Consider the following 16,528-nt stretch of genomic DNA (forward strand, 5'->3'; position numbering starts at 1 on the left):
CAAACTATACCCAGATCCATGTATTAATCGGATCCGGGTCTTAATCAGGTCTTCTTATCTATCACTATACCCAGACCCTATAAGGTTGGGTATGGGTCGGGTTCGGGTAAACCCGACCCATTGACACCCCTTCCATCCAGAGCACATCAGGTCACATTGTACATAACAGTCACAGAGCACATCAGGTCACATTGGACATAACAGTCATTCTGCTATGTTCAATTCCCACCGCACATCTCACTTGATAGAAATGTGTGTGGGCCCCGGTCTTACACTTCCCAAGTAAGGCACATGGATCTCAAGTGAGATGGTCTGTGGGGATTGAATATATCTAACGATCAGTTATATACAATATGACCTGATCTCTTATCCTAGGAATCATCTTTGGTTTTGTCATTCATTATTGGTGTTATTAAAATTGATTTGAATCGCAGATCGAATCGGCCCAACAGCAATTCTCATAGGGCGACTCAATTCGGTTTTTCAATATTCTTTTAAGGGGTTAAAATTTTTTATTATAATTTTAATATTTTTATTTTCAAACGAAACATGTCATTTGATGGTCAAAGTTGACCGATTCAGCTTCGATTTGATTTGTTTTTTTTTTCAATTTTTTAAAAAACTGATTCACCTAGTGAACTAATTTTAACAGCATTGTTGAGGCCCTCTGTTGTATCAAGGCCCTCCATTTTAGAGGATTGAGAGCATGGATGACGAGTTGGTGCAAGCCTTACCAAGAAGAAAGTTGGTTGAAGGTAGATGAGCCCTTTTACCAGCGTAAATGCATTCCAGGGATCAGGCAAAGGTAGAAGAGGCCAGAGCCAAAGTGGAGGCATCTACCACATTTTCTATTGATACAATGCACGTTTGGTCCACACTTTTTTTTTTTTTAGAGAGAGAAAGAGAGAAGTCCACGATACAAAACTCATTAGGACCGCATCACCATTGTTCAGTTATAAATAATGTAGGTCTGCACCTTGCTCAATAGGTGTAACATGCAAACATGTGATGCGAGTGTCTCAGGATAAATGTAACTTAGGGCTGAAAACGAGGAGGAAATGGTTCGATTACCAGTTAGAAGCATTTTCTAAGTACGAATATTCAGATCCACATGAAACAAGTTTGCAATACCCTGTGATTCTTAACTTTTCTCAAGATCCTGTTATTGTAAATGGCAATCACAATAGTTTCTCAAGGTTAATGAAACATGAGAAAGTGCAAGTGACTGTTTCTGCATTAAATCTTGTGAAAGTTGATCACCAGAATGACTCTCTAACCTGATAATCAAAGCTTGAACTTTCTCAGCTGTGATTATTCGTTTCACTGGTAACCAAGGGCCTGTTTTTTTGTTCTCATGGAAGAGAAAGACTTTTCATGAGAAATAGTACGGGTTTCTAAAAATACTGGAAGCTCAAGCCTTTCCATGAGCAAGCTTTTTTATATGGGAGAAGGAATGAAAGGACTTGAACATTATTCCACCAAGACAGTAGATTTCAACTCTGGTGCTCACCTAATTGTATAACGTGAAGCATTAGCGCTGTAGGGTCGGTTTTCTTATTTAGAATTGTTGGGGTAAACCGTCTTTCATGTCTGTCCCGACTGGCAGCTACTGGGTCTCCCCATTTCTCCTTGACTTTCCCCCGGTCTTTGGCCCGAGCTGTATGAGACAGAAACTCGTCCCAGGTATGGTTCGGAGGCTGAGCCCCACCCCAGCAGGGCAGCTGGAAGCGCTGCTCCTGAGCGGAGATGGTGCACCAATTATTCATAACTTACCCATAAAACCCAACAGAAGCTGAAAACTGTAGATTTCTACTATGACTCACCAAATTGGTGCACCAATTATTCATAAATCACCAATAAAACCCAACAGAAGCAGGAGCCAGGCCAGAAGGCTGGTTGTGAAGGTAAAAAAGGGGATGGCCAGCAGGTTGGCTGTGAAAGTGTTGAGATGAAGGCATCGGATCAAACTCCGCTGGTGCACAGGTGTGTCCATATTCAGAGATGGGCCAGTTAATGCAAGGTCGTCGCGGGGCCCCACCTGGAGTTTTCCTCGCTTGGAGAGGGTTCCTCATAAAAAAAGAGGGGATGGAATGTCCAACCCATTTTATGCCAAAAGGTAAGGATACAAGGACGCCCCATAACACAAATGCAGCAAATATGAACATTAATGGCCCAGGCTTAAGCAACAATAATTTCTAGTCTGGACCTGAAACAGTTCAAACAGATCTACATCTCCCCAGACCCAACCCAAATAACCTTATGTACCCCCTCATCTCTCGACTCTCACTCGGCCACAGGTCTAATTCATAAGCATTCAAATCAGATCCAGAAACAGATAAGGATCGGATCCTACAGATTGACACCATTTTTACCTTATCGAACCTTCTTTCCCAGGAAGGTGAACCAACACATTGAAAGCCGAGTACAAGACCAGCATCAATCATTCATTTCAAGGTCACAAATTCAAGTTTTTTTTGTTTTGAAAGGCAAGCTGGGATTAGGCAGACCCCCACCAGTTACACAACATACCATTGGGTTTTGAACTTGCAACGTCCCAACATATGGTGACGTGCACAAAGCTCCTACCAAACAAGTAAAGCCCTGACGCCCCCCGCACCCCCCCTAGCACCCGGTTGGTGTCACAAATTCAAGTTGCAACAACATTTGGCTTCCTTACTACGCATGCCCATAAACATCTTGAGCCTATGGAAGCAAAATCTAGAATAACCACGAGAGTTCAGAGAGAGAGAGAACCATTCACGATTTTCCAAGACATACGGCGGTACAATGAAACAAAACATTAATCAAAAGACGGTTTAAAATCTTCAAGTCCAAAAATTTCAGATAAATGCTCTTGTTCTCATAGGGTTTTGGCCCCAAAAAAGCAGAATCAAAAGCAAAACTTCACGAGGAAAAGTTCTGGAGAATTCAATGTCCCTAAAGCAAAACCAACAATGACACAGGAAATAAACCGGTCAGACCTTGAAACCCCTGCTGTTCCTTCTCCCCCTAGCTCTCTCATATTTCCTTCCCTTCGACCGCACATAAGGTTTGGTATGACTGTGAGGCACACCAGGAGCTTTTCCGAAGTGCTTGTGCGCCTCCCGGGCATTCTTAGGACCTCTAAGCACAACCTGAAAAGGACAGAATTCCAGCTTTATCATATTGTTTGATAGAACCATCACATAATTCATAAATCAACAGTGATACACATGCACAAACTCAATGATCAATTATCCTCAATAACAGCGTCAAAGAAATGCACAAATCTATGAAAGTGTTAGAAGGTAAACAAGGCCAACTGTTACTTCCATGTGTATATTCAGTCTCCCAAGCTAAGAAGGTAATCAACTAATTGGTAAATCCACATCAATATTTATGTGTTCACTACACAGCAAGTCTAAAGGTATTTTTTTAGCAGTCAAGCTGGGGATTGTATTGGTGTGTTTCAAACCTGAGAGCCCTGTTAGGATAGTGTGACCCTACCATCCGGCTATCTCATTTGACCCTCAAGTCTGACACATATTCCAATGAAAAGTTTGTACATGATTGACTGGTACAAAGTACGGTTTTCAGCATCCATGTAACACCAAAAAATGAGCTAATATACATTATCAAGTATCACTCTTCAGTGTATCATTAAACATCATTAACGACATTAAAGATCAAGTTCAACAGTTATTGCAATAGTTTCTAAATAAGACTCTAGAAACCCATGTATTGCTTGGGAGTACTTTTTATTGCAATTCTGTTTGGTGTTTTAAGTGTGTAGACAAGGTCATTTCGTGAGACATGACACCATAATTTTTTACTTCAAGCCCAATTCTCAACTTTGAGGCACACTGGCAAGCTTTCAAATACACTTGAGAGCACCAACACTCAACCTGATTCTCTGAGGGCATCTCATTGCTTGCTTGACGAAATCTGGGAGCAAATTTTTTTTATATTTGTAGAAAGATTTTTGGTTCACTTGAGTCAAACTGCTAAACCAATGCACATGTCTCACTAAACTTTCACTTCTCATTAGTCGTCAAACTCACTGCAAAGGCTCATCCAAAAGCATATTAGGCAACACCTAGGTACACAGGTGATGCATAGAAACCAAATTTTAACAAAATAGTTTATAAATAAATTAAATAAATATACACATCAAAAGTACCACACTGTGAATTCATGTTTTGCTATAATATTATGGCTTATTGCTAATTGTTGTGCAGGTGATGCATAAGCCAGTGATTGGGAGTCTTAGGTCACCTAGAAGTGCATTTAACTACAATAGTCTAAACTGCAGATGTGACCAAGGTTGCCAGACTGAGAAATGGAAGTGGGCAACGATATTGAAAGCGGATCTGAGACACTTTAAATTTCCTGGTAAGCAATAAGTGGGAATCAATTTAAAATCAAAACAGGAATCTAACCAAAAAACAAATGGGAATTGAACTGGAATTGAAATCATAGAATCGACTGGAAGCGAGACGGAATTGAATGAGAAAGGAAATAAGGATTGAATCAGAAACATAACAAGAGAAGAACTGAAAGCAAAAATGAAATCAAATGAGAAACACACACCACACATATATAATATTCTTTAACTGAACAAAATATATTATACATTTTATGGGCCATTTTTCACTTGATGAGTTCAATGCCAATCATACCTAGTCATCAAACCAAGTAAACCATTAGCACTTGTGAAGTAAATAGAGTTTCACATGAAAAAAATTTAACAAAATGATTGAATGCCTATACAAGCCAAGGGAAAGGGGAGAGAATGTGAAATCATAATACTCTTTGCTAGTTTTAAGTTTTAACTCTTTTTAATAATATGTTCTTTAAAAAATTAAAAATAAAAAGGTTTATTCTTAAAATTTAAGATCATTTTGTGTATGGATCAAGACCTTTAAATATAGTAACCATGGTCACCAAGTTAGAGGAGGTACACAAGAAGAGTGAGAGGAAGCACACAAGAAGCCTGGAGGAAGTAAAAGGAAGCATGACAGAAGCACGGAGGAAGCATGACAGGAAGCAAGGCAGGAGCATGAAGCGGGAAGCACGCTTTTCATCACAGTTCAGAAGCGAGGAATCCGACACCTTCGAATCAAGCTTCTGGAGTGGCGTGCTTCCCACCTTTATATGGCACTTCCAGTAACTGTGGATGTGACCACATCTGTGAATTATTACAACAGAAGACACCATATTATAGGAAGAAAGATTCTGAAATCAACACTTAATAGGCCATGACAATAAAGGTGCAATCAAGCAAAGATAACATGTGAGAGAAGTATGTTCTTGTTCTATACCATAAGGGCATGACTGGGTTAAAAAACTGTCATCATGATATTAGGTATTCCCTAACCAGAACGTGATATTTATTGTATACATAAATAATTTCCTCAGTTTACAAAATGTATTGGACAGGTGGCACCAGCAAATCAAACTAGCACATGGATTCAAAAAAATTGAAAAAGAAAAAACAAAATAAGAACAAGGCATAGTTTAACTTCAATTCCACTATACTTGCTTGTTCTCTTTCCTTTTTGCTTTCACGTGAGCAGAGAAACTTTCACACGATCCCAAAATAAACATTAAGAAAAATACATGGCAAAAAGGTCAACCAAATGTCTCAAAAAGAGAATATTGTAACTGAAAGTATTGGTGCATATGTGTGTGAGGATTGTATACGGCCTGCTTCAAGAGGGGTTTGTACTCTCACTCGTCTTCTCTGTATCTCTCCGGTGAGTAAGCCAGCTCTTGCTTAAATAAGAGAGATTACGTTGGAGTCTTACTCTCTCCTAGGTAGCCGATAACCCAACGTGAAAAATGAGAACCGTTTCACGACCCGGGCTTATCCTGAATAAAGTGTGCTTCATTCTACATAAGGCCCTCAACGAGACAGTTTCACCCATTAAGGAGAGAGTGGACTCACCTCTCTCTTTAACGGATGATATTCTCCGTGAAACATGGCCACGGTGATCTCTAACGGATCAACATCTATCACTTGGCCATGTAAAACAAAAAATAGATGGAGGATTTAGCCTTCCACTATTGGAGTATTTCCCTTGCATCAACATTCCTGAAAAGAGTTTATCATTGAGACATGTCTTTGTTAGACATATCTTAATCCTATGCATCATACATGTTTTGAGAACATTTCTTCTGATATGCTCTTTGTTAAAGGATCAACAATCATATCAGATAGGTAAATAGCTGACTTTGATTTTATTTCTTTCAATCATATCATGAATGTAACGGTACTTTACCATTATATGTTTACTTTTTGAATTATCAGCTCCACTCTTCATAAGAAAGATGACAGCCTGATTATCACAATAAAGCAGGATGGGCCCATTGGTTATTTTCTGCTTCAAATCATTAATGGAATAGCTTATCCAAATGGCAAACGTTGTATCTGCATTGCATGCAATATATTCAGCTTCCTGAGTATGTTGTTCTACACAGCCTTATTTCTTTCAAGACCAGAAAATTGTTCTTCCTCCTAAGAGGAAAACATATCTAGAAGTTAATTGACTATTATTTCTGTTGCCAGTAAAGTCATCATCAGGGTATCCAGTTAATTCTAAAGAATCAGCTTGGAAACTAGTTTCATGTTTATAGTCTCTCTTAAATATCGAAATATTCTTTTTACTACTTATCAGTGCGATCAACCAGGATTACTTTGATAGCAACTAACAAGGCCAACAGCAAAACTGATATAAGACCTAGTGTATAGCATAGCATACATCAAACTTCCAACAACTTCACCATAAAGGACATTTAGTCTTTCATGCCCATCACCTGCACTATCATTCTTACTTAATATAATCTAATCCTTTTTTCAAAAAAAAAACCTTAAAAACTAATCTTGCTTTAAATTTATCAATGCTACCATCAAACTTGAATGTCTTCTTTAAAATCCATTTACATCCAATGGCTTTCCTTTTCTCAGGTAAATAAGTCAATTCTCAAACCTGGTTTTTTTCAATGAACTCAATTTTCTCGTCCATGGCTTTTACCTAGTCTATTGACTCACGTAAGTTTATTGCCTCACCATATGACTGGTTATCTTCCATATCATCAATGTCTTAAACATAACACAGTTCCTCCAATAGGTAAACATAATATTCTATCTAAGTAAAGACGGAGGAGCTCAAAACCTTTTGTGCCCAACCTGAGACTCTTAAGAAGAAGATGAAGATATTTCAGAAGGTTCGTCATTTCTTATAGGTTCTTGCAAGTCATCAGAATCATACTGAGATCAAGAGGATCGTCTCCATTTATTTTTGGAATAACTTCTTCCATGTTTTGATCTTCCAAGAATATAATATCTCTACTTTCGATTAAACCCTTATTTGCGTAGTAAAATCTATAGCCTTTAGATCCTTTGAAATATCCAATAAAAATATAGCTTATAAATCTGATATCGAGTTTATCTCTTGATCGCTCTATAACTTTTATATGAGCTACAGAACCCCATCTACGAAAGTAACTTATACTAGGTTTTCTTCCTATTCATGACTCATAAGGGGTTAAGATAATAGTTTTACATGGAACCCTCTTTAAAACATATGTTGTCGTATGTATTGCTTCTCCCCAGAATACTTTAGGTAATGAAGCGTTAGATAAGATACATCTAACCATATAAAAAAGAGTCCTATTAAATCTTTAAGCCACAGCATTTTGTTGAAGTGTCGGGAGTAAAAGTTTGTGGTTTGATCCCAATGACTTTGCAATATTCAGAAAATTTATTTGAAGTATATTCTCCTCCTCGATCAGACCGTAAAACTTCAATCTTCCTATCAAGTTGGTTTTCAACTTCTTAACGATATTCTTTAAATTTATTTAATGCTTCATACTTATAAGCTATAAGATACACATAATTGTATCTAGAAAAATTATCAATAAATGATATAAAATATTGCATTCCTTTGAGTTTGAGTCCTAAAAAGATCACAAATGTCAGTATATATGATTTCTAATTATTCTGATGCTCTAATAACATTTTATGGAAATGGTTTTCTTGTCATTTTTCCATAAATACAAGGTTCATATCTATGAAATGAAGTTTCATGAAAGTCAGGTATTAATTTTAATTCAACAAGTTTTTTCATCTTTTTTAAGTTAATGTGTCCAACAAGTCTTTGGTGACAAACATTTACGTCCACACTAAGAACAGTATCAATATAAACAGAAGTTGAAGGAATTTTATTCATATCAGAATCATGAATTTTGAACAATCCATGATTTTTATCAAATACCCCATCAAATAGGACTCGATCATGTTTTCCTATAGTAACTTTTCTGGTAAAAAACGAATTTCAAAACCCTTGGCAACCAAGACCGGAACAGACACTAGATTATGTCTCATGAACGGTACAAACAAAACATTTGACAATAGAACATTATTTTTAGATATTTCAATGTGATAAGTCCCGACATCAACACCCATAACATCAAAGTAGGTGTTGCCCATGTACACCCGATGTTCATCAGGTTTATAGTCGATCATGTTCACCATATCTTCCTTGGTCACTATTATATGTCGTGTTACCTCAGAGTCCACCCACCAACCGAAAAATACTTGGTCCGCATAAGAGCATTCTGATATCAACAACAACAACAACAACAACAACCACTACGCCTTCATCCCAAAACAATTGGGGTCAGCGATATGAACCAAAAAAGAAATTCATTTTGGGTCTTCCACATGAATCCTTTTCCTCCAATCATTTCTATCCAACGCCATGTCCTCGGTGAGGTTCAAAGCATTCATATCCTTTCCTATCATCTCCATCCAAGTCTTCCTAGGCCTACCCCGACCTCTTTTAACTAATATATTTTCCCATTTCTCCAACCTTCTAACTGGAGCATCATTAGGCCTTCGCCGAATATGTCCAAACCACCGTAAACGATTCTCTCGCATCTTATTTTCAATGGGTGCAACACCTACCTTCTTACGTATCTCTTCGTTCCGAATCTTATCTTTTATTGTATTTCCACACATCCATCTAAGCATCCGCATCTCAGCTACACTCATTTTTTGAATATGATGTCTCTTGGCAGCCCAACATTCTGTACCATATAGTAAAGCGGGTCTAATAGTCGTCCTATAAAACTTTCCCTTCAACCGCAATGGCATTCTACGATCGCACAGCACTCCAGTAGCACTTTTCCATTTCATCCACCCAACCTTTATCCTATGATTTACATCTCCATCAATTTCTCCATACTTTTGAATGATGGATCCCAAATATTTGAAATAATCATTCACCGGTATATCTTGCTCACCAAGCTTCACTACACTCCCATCACTACTTCGTTGCTTACTAAACCGACATTCCATATATTCAGTCTTACTCTTACTCAACTTAAAACCTCTAGCTTCCAATGTATGTCTCCATAATTCTAACTTAGCATTAACCCCAGCTCTAGACTCATCAATCAAAACAATATCATCAGCAAACAACATACACCACGGTACATTTTCTTGAATTGATCTCGTAAGCTCATCCATCACTATCGCAAATAGGAAAGGGCTTAAAGCAGATCCTTGATGTAACCCAACCGTTATCGGAAAATTGGTTGTCACCCCTCCACAAGTGCGGACATTGGTTACTACTCCTTCATACATATCTTTAATTATACTAATGTACTTGAGAGAAACACCTTTCTTCATCATTGTCCACCAGAGAACGTCCCTAGGTACTCTATCGTATGCCTTCTCTAAATCAATAAAAACCATATGCAAATCTTTGTTCCTCTCTCTATATCTTTCAATAAGTTGTCTAAGAAGATGTATAGCTTCCATAGTTGATCTTCCAGGCATAAAACCAAATTGATTCTCCGATATCATGACAACCTTCCTCAACCTAGACTCAATCACCCTCTCCCAAAGTTTCATAGTATGACTCATGAGTTTTATACCACGATAGTTTGTGCAATCTTGTATAATAAATGCACCAAAGTACTCTTCCTCCACTCATTAGGCATCTTATTTGTTCGCCAAATCAAGTTAAAAAGATTTGTCAACCATTCTAAACCTTTCTCTCCCAAGCATTTCCAAGCCTCGATAGGTATACCATCTGGGCCAACTGCCCTTCTTGATTTCATTTTCTTCAAAGCCTCTGCAATTTCTTTCTTTTGAATCTTGCGCATGAAGTCACGATTTATCTCATGAAAAGGAATGGAGAAGTCTCCAAGATCTTGAGCATGACTATCATTAAATAGCTTATCAAAATAATCTTTCCATCTCTCCTTAATCTCCTCATCTTTGACTAAAACCCTTTGCGTTTCATCTTTGATACATCTAACCATACCCAAATCCTTCGATTTCCTATCTCTCATCTTTGCACGCCTATAAATATCCTTCTCGCCTTCTTTGGTATCCAACTTGTCATAAACCTCCTTATATACCTTAGCCCTCGCGTTTCGAACAACTTTTTTAGCTTCCTTCTTTGCTATCATATACTTCTCCAAATTCTCATTATCACGACTTTTAGATTTCTATAACACTCTCTTTTAACCTTAATAGCTAATTTGACATCCTCGTTCCACCATGATGTATCCTTACCTAGTGGTGCACCGCCTTTAGACTCACCCAATACCTCCTTAGCTACTTTTCTCATACCATCCGCTATCTTATTCCACATTGATTCTGAATCCTCCTCGAGACACCAATCAACTTCCTTAACTACCTGCTCTACAAACATTCCTTGTTTAGCTCCTTTCAGTGCCCACCACTTAATTCTAGGATCTATCCTATGTCTATCCCTTTTGCGGCATTGTCTAATTCTAAGATCTAAAATTAAGACTCTATGTTGTGTAGCTACACTTTCTCCTGGTATAACCTTACAATCGATGCAACAACCCCTATCTCTCTTTCTAAGTAGGAAAAAATCTATCTGACTCGTATTAACCCCACTTTTAAATGTTACTAGGTGAGACTCCCTCTTCCTAAACCAAGTGTTTGCTAAGATCATATCATAGGACAAACAAAAATCTAAAATCCTTTCTCCACTTTCATTTCTTTCTCCTATACCATAGCCTCCATGGATATTCTCAAATCCATCCCTACTAATGCCTACATGTCCATTAAGGTCACCGCCGATGAAAAGCTTTTCTCCATAAGATGTCTCTTGTACTACTCCATCTAAATCTTCCCAAAATTGATGCTTAATGGAATCATCTAAACCTACTAGAGGTGCATAAACACTAATAATATTAATAATATCCGTACCTAATACTAATTTAATAAGTAAAATTCTATCACCCTTCCTACGGACCTCAACTACATTATCTATAAACTGACGACTCATAACAATCCCTACTCCATTCCTATTCCTATTTATTCCTGTATACCAAATCTTATATCCCCAAGGTTCTATCACTTTAGCTTTCTCACCTACCCATTTGGTCTCTTGAAGACATAAAATATCAATCTTTCTCCTACACATAACATCTACTAACTCTACCAACTTACCAGTTAAAGACCCTATGTTCCAAGTGGCTAACCTAATTTTATGGTCTTGGACTAACTTCTTTACCCCCACCCGTCCAACAAAGAGCATTCCGATATCACGCAGATTATATCGTGCCTCTCCTTTTGCTGGCTATTTTTGTTGCTCTTGCCGGTGTTGTTTGACCAACTCTTACAATCTCTCTTGAAGTGTCTAGGTTTTTCACACTTGAAGCACTTCATATGTGAGGCAACTTGCGGAATGTTGGAACTTTCTTCTTATCAAATTTGCCATTGCCTTTAAAATAGTTCTTCTTAAACTATGGGCATTTAGAAGGTTAGAAGGTCTATAGCAGTGAAAGGAAGCATCTTTAGCGAAGTGTAATTCGGTTTTCCTATCTTGTTGAATATGTTGCTCAAATTTCAGTTGAACAAGAAGCTCTGCGAAGGTTAGATTTTTTCAATTTAACTTAAGAGTTGTTTATAAAATCTTCCAAGAGGATGGTAGACAATGCAGAATGATGGATATATGCATCCAGTCAACAATCACATTCCCAACAATTGGCAAATCTTTAGCCATAACAAGCATTTTTTTGACATGATAAACAACATTATCATTTTCTTGCATACGACATGAATTATATTGTTCTTAACAGTAAATGCATATGTGTTTCAGAAGTAGTGTCATATTTCTTTGAAATAGCTTCAAACATGGATGTATCTATAAGGTAATCTTAAAATACCCTGATTGGATCATCGTCCATATAAGTTAAGATGATGGTTCCGGCCAACATGTCCTTTTTGTATTTTGTATATGAGCTTTGACCTTGCCAGTAGTTACAGAAATAGGATCGCTCATTTCAGTAGTGAGAGCATTCTCGATGCCCTCCAAAGTTAGAACAAGATGAATCATCCTCTTCCAAATCTAAAAGTTTGTGCCGTTAAGTTTATCAGTTTTGGCTAGTTCAATGGCACAAACCTTGTCATTTTTTTGTTTTTGGATATTTTAAGATGGCAAAGCATGATAAGTACAAGTCCAACATTCAAAAAGTAGATTAGTAAGAGAATATTAGACATGAACTCATAAAATATCATGTTAATAATCAACAAATTCATGATATCAAACTTATTATGTTATGCAAATACTAAAAAATGTATGGCAATCAAGTTCTTGATTTTTAATAAAAATGACCCAATCTACAAACTATAAGCACTTTTTTGTAATTTCAAAAAAGTAAGATCACTATATTGCAAAAAATGATCCCTCCAAAAACAAAACTTAAAAAAATGGGGGGGGGGGGGGGGGTTGCAAAAATCAGAAAACTGACCCTGTTTCAAAAAATATTTTCCGAGTGTGGGTCCTATTTTGGAATTACCCAAAAAATGAGGATTTCTACTATAATTTAAGGACACAAGAGTAAAATACAACAAAGAGTAAAGATCCCGCTATAATTTTACAACTGAGGGATAGAAAAGGTAATTAAACTAAAAGCAAGGGAAGTATAATAATTAAATTGCAATCAAATAGAACAAGCATTAATGTAAATGTGCAGGGACAAAAATGTAATTTAATCAATCAAGGACTTGACCAAAAATAATGAAAAAAGACCTCAGTCAAATAGTAATATTAATTGATAAAGATACGCCCGAAATTTTTGAAAATGACTTGGGGCAGTTGCATAATTTTATCTGGAAAGAGTATAAAAACTGGCTTTCTCTAAAACTTCAATGGAAAAAATGTCGATCTTCGTCAGTTCGTTCGCCAAAAAAACCGAAGAAAAGGCCAATCTCGGTGTTTTTTCTTTCATTTTGTTTTTTTTTTGCAATCGATCTATATCGATCTATGTCAGATGGTTTGATCGCCTTACAGTAGCTATCGTCGAAAAAAAAAGAGAGAGATTGTTCGGTCTACTGGTGAATTGTCGAAAAATATAATAATCAAACGCAGAGAGGCACGTTGTTCGGTCTGCCAAAACAAGGTTAGGCGAGAGCAATGAAAAAGAAAAATACATGTATTTTTTTAAGAACATGGATCGCCTGATTCTGATGACCCATTGTATTTTCTCCCCTTCATTTTTTATTTTATTTTATTTACTTTTTTTTAAGGAAAAACTCTGATGACCCTCTAATGTTTGTGTTCTACGTCTTTTTTTATACTGATTTCACTCTCTACCTTCTAGAGAGTCATGTAGACCCCTATTCAGGGTCTACCCTTTTTTTGCTTTTAAAAAAAACTCAAAAAGAACATGAGTGTTTTCCTTGTAGGGGTTTTTCCCCAAATCGAAATAAAGCAGAAAAAAAAAATCTTTTTTTCATTTACTGTAAAGGGCAGACCCAAGTCAAAAGGTCTATCTCCCTTGTTTGCAAACAGGAACAAGGGACGTCGAAATCCGGTGACTTGCATGATATGTCTAAACAAAAAACACTGACCTATATTCGGGCGTTTGATTTTTCGATAACTGGTGATCGGTGAATGTCGATCCAGCAATGGTCATGTGCACACCTCCTAAACCTGGCTTCGATACCACTGAAATTATCGATGCAGATGTGCATGAGGATTGTATACATACTATTTCAGGAGGGGTTCGCGCTCTTACTTGTCTTCTCTGTATCTCTCTTGTGAGTAAGCCCTCTCTTGCTTAAATAAGAGAGATTACGCCGGAGTCTAAATCCCTCCTGGGTAGCCGATAACCCAGCGTGAAAAATGAAAATTGTTTCACGACCCGACCTTATCCAGAATAAAGCATGCTTCATAATGAATAAGGCCCTCAACGGGACGGTTTCACCCGTTAAGGAGAGAGTGGGCCCACCTCTCTCTTTAATGGATGAGATCCTACGTGAAACATTGCCACAATGATCTCTAACGGATCAACAACAACAACATGGTACCACTCATTTTTGCAAAATATTGCAATATCTCAATGTGCACCTACCTACATCACAAGCATAGATAGTATTCAATTTATTGTCATTTTAACATGATAAATAACATGCAGGTAAAGTGCATGTTTTCTTGGCCACAAATGACAAACATTAGAAAGTGATTCACATTTAACCTATTTTTCATGTGCAAGAAAACATAGAGAAAATGGAGCTGTGAGTTATGAAATCACATTAGGGGACATTTTACTCACTTCTAATATGACTCGAAATCACAATGTCCATGCGATTTTGAATCACATGAGATGGATCCCTACACAACTACTAGAGGCAGGGACAATTAAAACCATTTTTCTGGAAATAGCCTTCAATGTTACCAAGCCCTTGATATCCCCCATGAAAAAAAATCAGAAATGAGCACAATGTTTTACACCAACTAGAAGTTTCCCTTTTGCCTCCACTTAGGGTGTTGACAACCACTTAAGCAGAAAACCTTGTCACTCATCATACTCATGGAAAATAAAGCTTTTGTGCCCAATACAATTTGGACATATTGCTTACTATAACTTGCAGATTACAATTCTATAAGAAAATTTGTCTTCTTTTGGACAAAAGAAATATCAGAGACCAGTAACTAGAACACACGGGTCTTGAACTTAAGACGAATCAAACACAGTATTATGCCATGATTCACTTCACCTTTACATAGTGAAATTGCACATTCTAATCAAATCAGTATACCTTCAAAAACTAAACAGAGAACAGATTTAAAAGATGACCATAGTTAAGGGAAAGGCAATGGTGCATAATCTCAATAATGCGTCCCAACCAGAAACAAGAAAGAAAGATAATCATCAAAGGAGGAAAGCGTCTAAAAAGACATTAATGTTACCGTATTCTGGCCGAGAGGAGCTCTGAGAGCAAGCTGATCGAAGGTCAGGCATTCTCCCCCGGCTTTCTCGATCCTCGCTCTGGCCGTCTCAGTGAATCTCAGGGCCGTGACCTTCAACGCAGGCACCTCATAGGCCCTAGTATCGTCCGTGATGGTTCCCACGACCACAGCGATCTTATCCTCCTACCGAGAAGAAATCAACCAAAAATCCCATAAAAAAACAATGGAATCCAACAATCGCCAAAAAAAACAGATGACAGAGAGAGGGAATCTGGCAGACCTTTCCTTCAATGAAACGGATCAGCCTCCTGAGGGAGAGCGGCGGCCTGTTGGTCTTGCTCATGAAGAGGCGCTTCAGGATAACGGCATTGAAGCTGCTCCCCGTTCTTCGCACCAGAAACCTGTACAACTGCGGAGCACGAGAGAGAGAGAGAGAGAGGAATGCAAAAGAGAGACATCAATTATCAAATGAAATGAAGAAGACGAAGAAGCAAGGAATCAGACAGCTCAATCTAAAACACAAAATAGAAAGCACGGATGAAAATGAACCCAAAAACAAAGGCAACAAATGAAAGAGAGAGAAAACCTTGACGAGGAGTTTGAGGTAGACATCGTCGGATTTGGGGGCCGTGCGCTTCGTTTTCTTGCTCTTCCCGCCTGCGACCAAGTCGATACCCTAACACATCCCCACAGAAACAACGGAGATTGAATGAGAGAGAGAGAGAGATTAAAGATCCATCAGAAAATAGGGTTAGGGTTTGAGAAGAATACCATGGCGGCCGAGTGGCGAACTTCAGCAGAGAGAAGAAGAAGAAGAAGAGAGAGAGGCTCTTCAGGCTCGCCTAAAAAAACCCTAACGTAGGGTTAGGGTTTTGTTTGAGGAGAGAGGTACAAAAAATCGCCGATTAATCGCAGTCTCGCCGAGTAGCCTAGTTGGGATTTCTGCGGTACGGCTTTAGTTTGGATAACAAGTGGAACCGGAACCGTATATATTCGGGTGTGCAAAGGACCGGATCTACCGTGGTTTTCAAACCCCGAATGCAATGAGAACGTGAAGATACCTACGGTTTAGGTTGTTTTTTGGTTGTAACTCTTGACCCAACAATCAAAGTTTGGGTCTAGTAAAGGTGTGTTTGGTTGAACTAAGGGCGGGTTTGAATTTTGAAAATTAAAAAAACACTCATAAGAATAGTAAATTTAGCATGAGAAGGTTTGATATGATAATTTTTCTAAAATGAAATTTTTTCACTTGTTTAAGTAGTATGAGAAAAATTAAATGAAAAATCTTAAAAAAATGAGATGGG

General features: G+C 37.8%; 1 protein-coding gene across 1 annotated transcript; it reads right to left on the minus strand.

Moving 5' to 3' along the window:
• Positions 1-2,815: 2,815 nt before the first annotated feature.
• On the minus strand, positions 2,816-16,070 carry LOC149820549 (large ribosomal subunit protein eL18y-like). Its single transcript, XM_089983268.1, has 5 exons — positions 15,996-16,070; positions 15,811-15,900; positions 15,505-15,633; positions 15,225-15,407; positions 2,816-3,134 (listed from the first exon to the last, which is right to left on the minus strand). The coding sequence occupies exons 1-5, from the start codon at positions 15,996-15,998 to the stop codon at positions 2,976-2,978; spliced, it is 564 nt and encodes a 187-aa protein (XP_089839394.1). The 5' UTR covers positions 15,999-16,070; the 3' UTR covers positions 2,816-2,975.
• Positions 16,071-16,528: the final 458 nt, after the last annotated feature.

The sequence above is a fragment of the Nuphar pumila genome, chromosome 12 (genome assembly GCF_984573655.1).
Source record: "Nuphar pumila chromosome 12, dmNupPumi1.hap1.1, whole genome shotgun sequence".
Taxonomy (NCBI): Eukaryota; Viridiplantae; Streptophyta; class Magnoliopsida; order Nymphaeales; family Nymphaeaceae; genus Nuphar; species Nuphar pumila.